Source organism: Phycodurus eques, chromosome 4 (assembly GCF_024500275.1).
Source record: "Phycodurus eques isolate BA_2022a chromosome 4, UOR_Pequ_1.1, whole genome shotgun sequence".
NCBI lineage: Eukaryota > Metazoa > Chordata > Actinopteri > Syngnathiformes > Syngnathidae > Phycodurus > Phycodurus eques.
In genome coordinates this window covers 11352360-11365312 of record NC_084528.1, presented here as the reverse complement: position 1 = coordinate 11365312, position 12953 = coordinate 11352360, and the positions used below count along the sequence as shown (strand labels likewise).

General features: G+C 40.7%; 1 protein-coding gene across 1 annotated transcript in view; it reads right to left on the bottom strand.

Annotated features, from left to right (window-relative positions):
- Nucleotides 1-2875: 2875 nt before the first annotated feature.
- The window catches only part of LOC133402015 (eukaryotic translation initiation factor 3 subunit H), a 66506-nt gene continuing 56428 nt past the window's right edge, over nt 2876-12953 (bottom strand). The window contains exons 6-8 of the mRNA XM_061675565.1: nt 8349-8469; nt 3515-3647; nt 2876-3153 (exon numbers count right to left, since the gene is read on the bottom strand). Of these exons, the coding sequence (XP_061531549.1) occupies nt 3059-3153; nt 3515-3647; nt 8349-8469 (349 nt within the window). The 3' untranslated portion in view covers nt 2876-3058. The remainder of the gene's footprint in view (nt 3154-3514; nt 3648-8348; nt 8470-12953) is intronic.

Here is a 12953-nt window from a genome sequence, read left to right as displayed (position 1 = left end):
TGACGCTTTGTAGGTGGAATTCTTTCCCATTCTTGCTTCATCTACAACTTCAGCTGTTCAACATTGTCATATTTTACGCTTCATAATGCGCCACACATTTTCAATGGGAGACAGGTCTGGTCTTGTATATGGCGGCACGGTGGGCGACTGGTGAGCACCTCTGCCTCCCAGTTCTGAGGGCAGGGGTTCAAATCCCAGCCCCGCCTGCGTAGTGTTTGCATGTTCTCCCCGTGCCAGTGTGTTTTTTCTCCGGGTACTCCGGTTTCCTCCCACAATCCAAAAACATGCATGGTGGGTTGATTGGAGACTCTAAATTGCCCGTAGGTGTGAATGGTTGTTTGTTTATATGTCCTCGTCCTCTCACCCGAAGATAACTGGGATAGGCTATAGTATAGGATACTATAGACCCTAGTGAGGCTAAGTAGTACAGAAAATTGATATTAGCGGACATGCTCCCCACAACCTGAAGTGTCACAGCAGTGACTCCCCCACAGCTCGATAAACTGCATTCTTCCAAGCGGCCCTGCTGTGAGACTACCACAAGACGACACCTACTGGACCCTAAAGTAGTTAGCAGGTCCCCTCGAAATCTTGGTTTACAGTATCAAAGAGTCCTTTTCTTCGTTTGAACTGGCAACAGGCAAAAAGGTGGGATCCTCTCTCCGGAAGACCAAGCTGGGACAAGGCGACACCCGCTGGCGTTTAGAGGAACTGCAAAGCCGAACCATGAACTTGGATTTGATGTTTAACCAAAGAAAATGTTCTGGTTTTATATTTTACGAACTGACGGATTATTCCAAATGTATGCCTTGATGTCTGTGTCAGTTTGTCAACTTTACAAGCGCAGCGGTGATATTTTGAGAACTGTTTGTCTTGATTTGACTGCAAGCAGCATGAAATGTGATTTGAACCGTAAGCAGTTGATTTGCCAAGACTAAAGTTTAAACAGTCACTCTATATGCTTGACGTGTGAGTAAAGAGTACAAAGTTGGGGGTATTTTATATTAATATATGATTTTAAACCCATTTTATGGGTCAAAATTGTAGACTAGATTCAAGCTGATGGGTGTGGTCCTGTCTGTTCCTCAGTCCTCTTCGACACGCCCCCGGGGTATTTAACTCTTGACTCCCGCCTTCTTGCTCTTCCTTTTTTTTTCTCTCTCTTCGTGTTCTGACTGGCTAATCTCGGCATCCACGGGCTGGCCTTGGCCATCTCTCCCCTCTCTTTGGGCACACGGTTCGTAACCGCGGGCCTTAGGGATGGAGATCCTGTTCCCTCGCCTCTGGAGATCGCCGCTGGTAAGCCTCCAGAACAGTTGCTGCTGAGCTACCAGATATGCTCCCAACCAAACGTGAGTGCTCTTGCTAGCAGATCCCGGAAAGCAGGCTGGGAGAGAGACGGTCATATTCTCCCAATGAGGTGTGACTAACAGCTATGTTTCTTTTTCCGCCTCTTTTGTTTTTGTTTGATTTTTCTACATCCTTTTTCTCATTCGACCGACCAAACCTGCCTCCGTGCTTCCCGAGACGAGTGAGACAGACCACCCCATCTACGAGATGATCTACGTTCGTGAGTAACGCACCAGTGTTTGCCAGACTGTACAATATTAGTGCCTAATAGTTTCGGGGAAATTACTCGCTTCACACAAAATCCCAATTTTGTCCTCTCGCTCTCTGACTCAACGCATTAAACGCGCACATTTATATTTTTAGCCAGCAACACAGTGTTCCATGTCCCTTTTCATATGCCTATTTTACTTCTTATTACCATTATTAGTTATTTTATTCCTTTAGTGAGACCCCTTTGTGGCTTGCCCTGTCGATCCCTTGTAGATGTCATTAAATATTCTATAAATTCCACTCCTTCGTAGTGTTTTGTGTGGGTTGAGTTTAACAGTGAACCTCTGTGTCATCTATAACTCGTATTTCATAAAATGTAGCAACCTTTAGCTATGAGACTGATAAAAAGGTTTCTCGTCACTTTCCCTAAATTGTATACGTATAGAAAATTATGTGGTTCCCCTTTACGAGACAAATTAGTTTGGTTTTAACGTTAAAGCGTAAATCGGACTAACCCGGAAGTGAACGCAGGCGTTTACCTTCCTTCGTATATTTTTCCAACTTAATTACATTTTTATTTACCCAATATACGCTATATATATATATATTAGCTAACTTCTCATCTACAGCACAGCAAACAACAGCTATTAGTCGTTGAAAACGCAGATTATTTGATAGATCTTTGTACTGGATAGCATTACTTTATGCAAGCAATCATTATGGCTGGGCGACCTATACTTGTAGCTTAAGTGGAGAAAAGGATTGTGTGACACAGAGCAGTGAGGCAGGGCACGTTCTTCAAACCAGACTTGATAAAGGAGCAGAAAGCGTTTGTTGGCATTGTGGAAACACTTGCTCGAATGCAGCATGCTCAGCCAAGGAGATGTATGCCATAAAGCACCCAGCATACACTTGTTTTTTTTTTTTGCTGCTGTTAATGCCAGAGGTTTGGAACACAGTGCTAATTGAGTCAGCAGTGTTAATGACTATCAGACTGTACGCAGCAGTATTCAACGACCCCGCTCTGTAACTTCTGTGGTCCGACACTTGGTGGCTGAGTTACAGCAGTCCCTAAAAGCTTCCACTTTGCAAGAATACCACCCGCAGTTGATCAAGGAATATCTGGGAGGAAGTTTATCGTTGCAATGGTGAAATGATGCAATATTTCACCAAGAAATAATGACTGCCTAGATAACTAGGTACTTCAATTTATATACTTGTGGTAACGCGAGTGAATTAAACGAGAAGAGATGAGAAGAATTGGCCCAATTCTTTTGTGTTTAACAGTAAAAAAGCCACTAGGAACCAAGTACGATGAATAGCTGCATCACTTTTATTGCAATCTTAAATCGAAGTTACATTTGTAGCCAAAATGGTGTAAAAACAATGAATAGATTCTCCAGAAATAACAGGACCGCACTTCAGCTCTTTGATTAACTTTGCCTTTGAATATATTCTTGCTCTGTTGTGCCCTTTTCTCTGGACTCTGTTTTCTCATCTAGTTGTGGCCTTGGAGAGCCTCCGCCATGAACAGCTTCCCAAGGTTCTGAGAGGTGAATTCCTTCACGTTCTGGCAGTAGTTGTTAATTTGCCCTGTTGGAGAGTAGCCACATATATCCACACACCCCGCACAAAATCACACCCACAGAGGCAGACATGCATTCATTTGTGCACATCCAAACAGGCCGAGGCAAGAGAAAAAAGGTGATGGAAACAAAAGCATAGAAAAACATCAAATCAGTGGTGGGAACAAAGCAGAATCAGAAAGCTGTCAGGAGTGTGTGGGGGGTGGTTCACTTAGTGGCTGAGCAAATAAACTTTAGATTAATGTAATTTCCGGATAATAGCAGAGATAATTACAAAGCAGAACCTGAACTCTTGTGTGGTGGGGGTTTCAATTTTGGAGAGGACGCCAGTGTACATACATTACATGTACATATTTATGTTCCTGTACCTGCAATAAGTAGCGTATCCATGCGAGGTGGAGCCTGGGGGGGCTTGAACATTTTGCTGATATCCTCCTCAGGCAAGGCCGCTTCCCCTCTGCTCTGTCGCTGGGCATTCTCCTGCTGCCGCCTCTGGAGATACTGCACAGAAGGATGGAGTGAAAATACATTACGTATGCAACATCGGATAGCAATGATAGGTGAGTTTGAATGCACCAGCTGACAGTAATTCAGCTAAGTTTCTGCAGCTACTCTTGTTCATTTGGGGAGAGAGAGTGACAATATCTGAGATGCATTGGGAAAAAAAACAGTGGGGGGACTTCAGTAACATGTACAGTTACCCTCCAAAAGTGTTGGAACGGCAAGGTCAAGTCCTTTGTTTTTGTTGTATACTGAAAACATTTAGGTTTGAGATCAAAATATGAATATCAGACAGAAGTTCAGAATTCCAGCTTTCATTTCATGGTATTTACATCTAGATGTGTAATACATCTCAGGACAGAGCACCTTTTGTTTGAAGCCACCCACCTTTCAAGTGAGCAAATGTATTGGAACAGACGTGATTAAATTAACTTATAGTGAAATAACATTTATATTTGGTGGCATAACCCTTACTTGCAATGACTACATCAAGCCTGTGACCCATTAACTTCACCAGACTGTTGCATTCTTCATTTGAAATGCTTTTCCAGGCCTTTACCGCAGCCTCTTTCAGTTCTTGTTTGTTTCTGGGGGTTTCTCCCTTCAGTCTCCTCTTCAGGAGGTAAAATGCATGCTCTATTGGGTTAAGGTCCGGCGATTGACTTGGCCAGTCTAAGACCTTCCACTTTTCCCCCCTGATGAAGTCCTTTGTTGTGTTGGGAGTGTGTTTTGGGTCATTGTCTTGTTGCATGGTGAAGTTTCTCCCGATTAGTGGAGGAGTGGTTTTCACGTTTCTTCTTTTTACACTAGACTGTAAAAAACATGATACTTCATTTCACCCTTGGTCATTAACGATAATAGTGCGTTCACGTCTTAGTTTTTCTCCATAGGTTTGGCTCATTTCTTAAAACAAAAATTACATTCTTTTGGCAAAACAGTCTTATAGTTCAGTGCAACATCATAGCTCACTTGCAAAAGCTCATATTTCTCCCAAAACACTTCACGTGTCAAAACTAAATTCCTCTCTCATAAATAGTCAGTGCCCCCAAAACGCATCCTCCCTTTGGCATGATAAGCATCGTTAGTCAAACTGTTTTGATGTTTTGTCACTGTGGGAGGCAGAGGACCATTGAAATATCCTCAATGTCCTCTCAGTCTTATCTCATGAAGTAATGCCGAAATGTGTTGGAGAGAACATCCATAAGACTGAGAATCAACAATCAGTTTAGATCAACACGATCTATCCATTCATCCATTTTCTGTACCGCTTATCCTCACTATGGTCTCGGGCGTGCTGGAGTCTATCCCAGCTGTCTTTGGGCGAGGAAAGGTACACCCCGAACTGGTCGCCACCCAATTGCAGGGCACATATAAACAAACAACCATTCGCAGTCACATTAACACCTACGGGCAATTTAGAGTCTTCAATTAAACTACCATGCGTGTTTTTGGGATGTGGGAGGAAACCAGAGTACCCAAGGAAAATCCACACAGGCACGGGGAGAACATGCAAACGCCACACAGACGGGGCCGGGATTTGAACCCCAGTCCTCAGAACTGTGAGTCAGATGTGCTAACCAGTCGGCCACCGTGCCGCCTCAACAAGATCTATTCACTTGGACATTGTGCTAACAGTAGGCTTAATAATTTGCAAAGATGTACTGAGACATTTGCAATTAGATGCAATTAATGTGTAATGTATTAATGTTGTGAACTATTGCTAAGTGGTTTGGAGGTTTGTCCATGTTACTTGTATTTTCAGAATGTAATTTCTGTTTCAAGAAATAAGACAAACCAATGGAGAAAATCTGTAATATTAACAGCAGTAATGTGAATTGTTCAAGGAAAAAAGAGATCCTTTGTTCATTATTTCTTGTAGGAAGATTGTTTAAAAAAAACTTGGTGTCTTTCAAACGTATAGAGTCCACTATACAAGCAAGTGGGGAGATTTGCTTTGCGTATTCCTGTCTATTAAATGGATTGGGTCATGGAACGCAAAGTGTGAATTGGAATGAAGTATGAGAAGTTTAGCGCAGCTTTGGCTTTCTCTGTTAGGGTTTAGAAGGAAATTATTCTATCCCGCATAGCAGCTGTCAGACAGAATGCAGAGGGATTTCTTAGTAGTTTGCTGTATTTACCCTCCAACTTCACAAGACTTCCAGAGCTTCCTGCAGAGAACCATCCCCAGAGCTGGAACTACCAAGCCTCATGTAGTAGAGAGAGTGTTTCCGGCAACATCATATGTTTGGGCTTATACAGAGGATAGCTTTAAAGTATTGGCTTCATGTTTGCATCAAGGTCTTGTTTTAACTTGAATCATCTTTAATTTGAGAATCAGTAGCATACCAATAGATTTCATATCAATAGATTCCAGCCTGCCGCACAATGAGCGACGCGGCAGAACTAGACAAAACTGGACAATTGGATACAAATGACTGACCCTCGCACACCTACCGATGATCCAGTCGCAGCAACAACAAAAAATCTGACCACTTCCGTTCTCATCAGGAAACATTTTAATCTATATTATTTATTTGGACCACACAAAAAACATGTCACTTTTGTCTAGGAAAAATCAGACTGCCCTGGGCACTGTAGCTAGATTTCTATAGATACACTACACTATAGATACAATGAGAGAAAAGCGTGAGAAGAAATAGATATATAGGTGGCGGCAGGGTTGGCTCTCATTCTGTGCCTGCAAACATGATTTTTAGTCAAAGATCATGTGATATATGTACTTTAAACACACACAAGCCACAGAGAGGCTCTACTAGAGACACATTTGTGTATTTTTACTATCAATTATGTGATTTCTAGATGCATTTTGCTCTGATTCTATCTAATGCTTGTCCGTGTCTTTTGTCTATGCAGTGTTCACATTTGAGCTCAAGTTAACTGTACCACATTAGAACTCACTTGCAACCAGACCGAGAAACCACCATTCCAATCTAAGCGGCCTTGGTCTCAAGACCAAAACATGACAATACTGTATATAAATCGGGAAAGAGTGACGTAAGAATTTTCTCCACCAAAGTCTTGAGTGTTCAGTGAATAATGGAGCCCTCTTACGCATGGTGAGTTTTGGAGCCTTCTGATGATTAATAAGGTTCCATTTGTCCAAGAGGCAGCAGGGTCAATAGCACAAGATTACAGGGAGCATATACAGTAGATGTATGAAAGGTGTTATAGAGCTCATTTTCAGTTCCTCTTGGAGCATATATTGGTCACTGTATAGAACTGCCAAAATAAAAAGTAGATACCATTTTAGGTGTAGGTCTATGTAGTATTGTGTCTGACACTGCACTGTGTGTGTGTGAGGCTCAGGGCCTGTGATGATGAGAAGGTCGGTGGGGGGGATGATAAATCATACTGGCTGAAGTGTGGGTGATTGGCCCAGGGACGTTTGGCTATGTACGTGTGTTGTTTTTTGCAGTGCTCGTGTTATGAACAGAGATGGGCTCCGACTTGTGTGATTATTGTACGTCTGGCTGATGCTTGTGAACCCGGCTGATGATGAAGGCTGAACATTAAAGCTTCAGACGTTTTCTCAATTCCAATTGCTGAGAGTAGCGACAAAATTATTGTTGTTTAATGTAGGTGTATGTTTTTGTTTTTTTTTTTTTTTAAAACAGCGAGCCATCTATGCTACTATTGTCTGACTAAGTTGTTAGTTTTATTATTTTAATTATGATCATCATCATCATCATCATCATCATCATTATTAATGTTACTATTATAATATGCATGCATGACTTGCGCGTTGGCAGGCGTTTATGATGCATTTGATTGAGGCAGTACTTGCTGAAAATGTGCTACCCTTCATTAGTCTTCTGTTCTGGCTGAGTGTGTGTTTGAACAAACCAAATGCTTTCGAGCTGCAGCTTTTTCATTTACAGCTAATGAAGTCTGTGTATGAAATAATTCACTGCAGTATTGAAAGAAAATAAAAACAGGGTTATGAAAGACTAATTAAATTTAAAAAATGAGTTGTTTTGTGTCCAATTGCATGAGCTCTCCCAGAGTGCTCACAGTATTTGACTTTGACGATTAAGGAAACCGTAAAAGAACCTTTATTTCAATTTGGAAATTAATCAGTCTGTAAAGCCACACAAAACCTTGGAGTTCAAATTTGAGATCCACGAGATATGATATGACATATGTTCTTTTTCTTCAAAACTGTACACTTAAAGGGTTTATGACACTTTGACACTGGAACCTATATTACAATTTCCAATATTTTGTATGGGGGGGAAATTATTTTTATTTATTTTTGAATTATTTTGAAATACAAACAGCATCACGAAACAAATTGTCAACGATGACATTGTTAAAACATGGCGGCTTGCTTTCACAGGATTTCCTAGAATGCCTAGCGCTGTTGTATAGTATAATTAGTAGTTGAAATTAAAAACATACAAGTGTGTCCGTGCGTGTGTGTGTGTGCACTACCTGATGCTTTGCAGCTTACACACTGAGTATTGCTGCACTTGGTTGTGTACCTGGCTGAGAGAACGATTCCTGTAGTTTCTCTGCAGAGACCCAGTAATTGTGTGTGCACCTTGTAGGCAGATTACTCATATGCATGCCGCCATGTGGAGTTTTCCTTTGCTACTCGGCTTACAGTGTCTGTGTGTGGTGTGTATTTGCTTTTGTGAAGAAAAGTTTGTGTGTGCATACATATTTACGTGTGAGAATTACCTGGTGCTTCTGCTGCTGCTGTTTACTCAGATTGCGGCTGTAGGTGTTATACTTGACTATGTCTTGGTTCATATCATCCACCCTGTCCATCAGGAGCTGAAGGCTCTTCTCCAAATGGTTACTGCAAGAAAGTTATTCATCATTAACATTGTTTTTCCTCTGCTACATAACATTTCAAAGTCATGGCTACCAGGATAGACCACTTGTATCCTAATTTGGATCAGAATCGGAATCATCTTTATTTGCCATGTCAAAAACACACGAGGAATTTGTGTCCGGTAGTTGGAGCCGCTCTAGTACGACAACAGACAGTCAATTGACAGAGAATACTTTGGAGACATAAATACATAAAAAACACAGTCCTGTGCAATAAATGGTTACCATAATGTGGTAATGCCAGTCCAATTTTCTTTTGACAATTGTGCAAAAAGATGCAGAGTCCTCTTTGCAATGAGAGCAGTTTGCAATGACTAATAGAACAATAGTCCGGTGCAATGACCATTGTGCAAAGGGCGCAGAGACTTCATTAAATGTATGCAGTTGAAAGTGACTAGTAGTGCTATAATCTGGGACAATGCCGATTGTGCAAATGTCGCAGATGCTACTCAGGCACATGAGTGGCCAGTATTGGTCAACAACAGATATTCAAATAGTGCAGCATGGCGAGACTACTGCAGTGAGTGCACGAGTAATGTACAACCCCAATTCCAATGAAGTTGGGACGTTGTGTTAAACATAAATAAAAACAGAATACAATTTGCAAATCAGCCACAGCCGCCCCATATTATATCATAAGTCTTTGGTTCTTAAGATGATGCTTCCCACAAAATACAAATTTTTGTTGGTCAGAAGGCAGTAAATGGTTCATTTTTAAGAGTTTCTTCTCTGAAAAGAGCTGTCTGCTGCAGCTATAAATAACAGCAGTGAACCCACGAAGTAAGGTCAGGGGCCTTAGCAAAACATTGAGCATGAACTCCCTTTACTACTGTAAAGGCGAGAGAGCTGCAGGGTTCAGTGATAAGTATTAGTCGGTTCATCATCAGAGACTGACGTCTCTAAGAAGACACGCTGACATTTGATATATTGTTGCCATTATAAAACTATTGATCATGCCTTCTTGTAATTCAAAAGATAATGGCAAAAGGTGTTGCAATCAGATTGCTATCAGGTCAAAGTTTCTCTACTTAAAGGAGGAATGGATTAATGCCATAAAGCTGCAACCTTTCCCATGACCATTGGAATGCTTGATAACAGCAGATAGCTTTGTTTGCCCAGTGGGATCATCAGTCAGGCTGAACCAAGATTAAACAAGAATAATGCTGAATTTTAAGAGCAAAATAATCTAGATTTATAATCTATTATAACTCCCGGAAACAATGGGATGTGATGTTTAAACCAATCTGAAACTTTTTTAAACAAGTTTAATTCATTCCGTGATCAGGCTTCTAACTTAATCTACGTTTATCAAATCATTTGTCCCCATTGAAATGAATTGAAATGCCATTAACCCATTCCAGACACAATGTTACGTTATAAGGAAAAATGTCATTGTGTTTTGCTAAAAAAATAAAATAAAATAAATACATTTTAAAAAAAGTCATAAAGGGTAAAACAAAAAAAGTAAAAAGACAAACTGTTTTACAAACTGTAAAAGAACCATGACACCATAAGCCCCACAATGTCATGTTTGCCCGGTTAGTATGCGTGTGCGCATAGGAGGGTTGAATTGTTTTTATTATTATTATTATTCTTTATTGAACATATACAAGCAGTTCAATTATTGCCTCAAGGGTTCTCATTTCATATTTGTGTGTCTCATTCAGTAGATGGCTAAAAGTGTGGCGGTCTTTGCTCACATGTGAGGGCATTAACAGTACCTTGATTTTTTTTCCTCTTCATCTGAGGACCGTCGTACCTGAAGGTTGCTAGTACCTTCAATTTTGGCTCACTAAAAAACAAAACCTAAGCAAAGGCTCATAAAAACTCAAACTGGGGCACTGGTACTCTATGCAATGGATGCAGGTCTGGAACTAACAAAATAAGCAAAGTACAATACTGTATATCATACAATACGACAGGGCTAATATGTTAATCAGCTGTAAATTCAAATTTACAAGGAATTTGCTAAACAACATATGGTAAGAAACAGGAACAGCCTTCACATGTACTGAAAGATTCTATATGCTACATGGTCATGTATCCCACAAAATGCATCCTTTTCTCCCAGATTCAGCGCAACAGTGACATGTCTTAAAAAGAATAACAAACTTGTCCCAGGAGATTGGATAAAACACAGGCTTGAGGACCATTCCCTTGTACTGGTGCTCTCTCTCTTGTATCACATCTCTAGTCTTTTTCCAAAACTGCCACACTGACACCACTGAAGACACAACACTACCAACCCTTGCTGTTTCTTCTCATGAGCCACATTCTAAGTGGAGAGCGTCACTGCTGCTTCAAGTTCATCCTTGACAAGGCTGCAGTGCTTCAATTCTAGTTTGAAGTTGTCTCTGTGGAATTTTATCGTTTCATTTCTGAAAGTTTAGGCAATAGATAATAAAAGAGAAAAAATACATTGTAACTGTTTATTTAAATTACAACTGTAACCGCAAGGGCTGCCTGGTCTATGTATGTTTTGGCTTTGTGTGAGTGTTTGATGAGGAGTGTGTGCATTTGACTCATGATTTGCTCTTGTGAAAATGTGATGCGTTCTGCGTGATTTTAAGTATCGTTTCTCTCTGGTGTAAAATAAGCAATTTAATATAACAAGCTTCAGTTGCTATGGCAGCCCTAAAAACAAGCTTGACCTGAGTGAGGCAAATATACCAACCAGTGTTCAGTTACAATCCAAGCTTATCTAATTATTGTACTGCTTTGTTTTATTAAGAACACATTATTAACATGCAAGTCACTGATGGTGTAGTGGTACACTCGCTTGACTTTGGTCCAGGGAGCGTGGGTTCAGTTCCCACTCAGTGACGGTGTAAATGTGAGTGCGAATGGTTGTCCGTGTCTATATGTGCCCTGTGACTGACTGCCGATCAGTTCAGGGTGTAGTCCGCCTTTCGCCCGAAGTCAGCTGGGATAGGCTCCAGCGCCCCGTGACCCTAACAAGGATATGCGGTGTTGAAAATGGATGGATATTTACATTGTGGTTTAAATTAAAATATCTTATTTTGATTGCATTGCAATTACTTCCAACATAAACTCTAAAAGTGATGACTCTTGGCCAAACCAATAACTGCATGCACCAGAATGTGGTAAAACTAATTATTCCGGACTACAGCTGACTTAAATTAATTTATGTCTATGAACTACAGTGTCGTGGGAAAGTATTGGGCCCCTTCTCAAATTCTTATATTTTTGCATACTTTCCCCTCCTTAATGTTGAAGATCATCAAACAAATATAACCCAAGTGAACTTAAACTGTTGTTTTTAAATGGCAATTTAATTTATTAAGGAAAAAAAAAAACTATTCAAAGTTATCTGGCCCTGTGTGAAAAACTAATGCCCCCCTAAACCTAATAACTGGTTGGGCCATCCTCAGCAGCAACAACTGAAATCAAGCGTTTTCTATAACTGGCAATGAGTCTTCCTCATCTCGGTGGAGATATTTTTGCCCACTCTTCCTTGTAGAAGTATTTGAATTGAGCAAAAATAGAGGGTTTTTATGCATGAATGGCCCTTTTAAGGTCATGCCACGGCATTTCAATCAGATTTAAGTCTGGACTTTTACGAGGCTACTCCAAAGACTTCATTTTGTTTTTTTTAAGCCATTCAGTAATTGACTTGTTGGTGTGTTTTGGATCGATATCCTGCTGCAGAACCCAAGTGCGCTTTAGCTTGAGGTCACGAACTGATGGCTGAACATTCTCCTTCAGGATTTTCTATTCAAGAGCCAAATTCTTGGTTCCCTCAATCACAGCAAGTTGTCCGGGCCCTGAAGGAGCAAACCAGCCGAAGACCATCACACTACCACGACCACATTTGACTGTTGGTATGATGTTCTTTTTCTGAAATGCTGTGCTACATTTACGCCAGATGCAATGAGACACACACCTTCCACAAAGAGTCAATTTCCATCTTGTCAGCCCATATAATAGTCTCCCAAACGTATTGGGAATCAGATGTTTTGCCTGCAGTTCTTTAGAAGTGGTCCTGAGTTCCTTTGTGGCCTCCTGTATGAGTCACTGCTGTTTTCTTGGGGTAATCTTTGTAGGCCGGCCAATCCTGGGAAGATTCACCACTGTTCCTTGTTTTCTCCATGTGAGGATAATGGTTCTCCCTATGGTTCACTGCAATCCTAAAACTTCAGAAATGGCTTATGTAACCCTTTCTAGACTGGTAGATGTCAATTACTTTATTTCTCGAGAGTTGCAGAATTTTTAGTCCGACTTGATTTTGTCAGGATAGGTTCTGTCTAAGTGATTTCTTGATTGAACAGGTGTAGAGGTAATCAGGCTTGGGTGTAATCAGTGAAAATTAACCATAAATTGTGATTAGCCACAATTAATTGATTATTTAACAAGGAAGGTAATTACTTTTTCACACAGGGTAACTTTGAATAGTCCCCCCCCCCCGAAGAAATACAATTAGCATTTAGA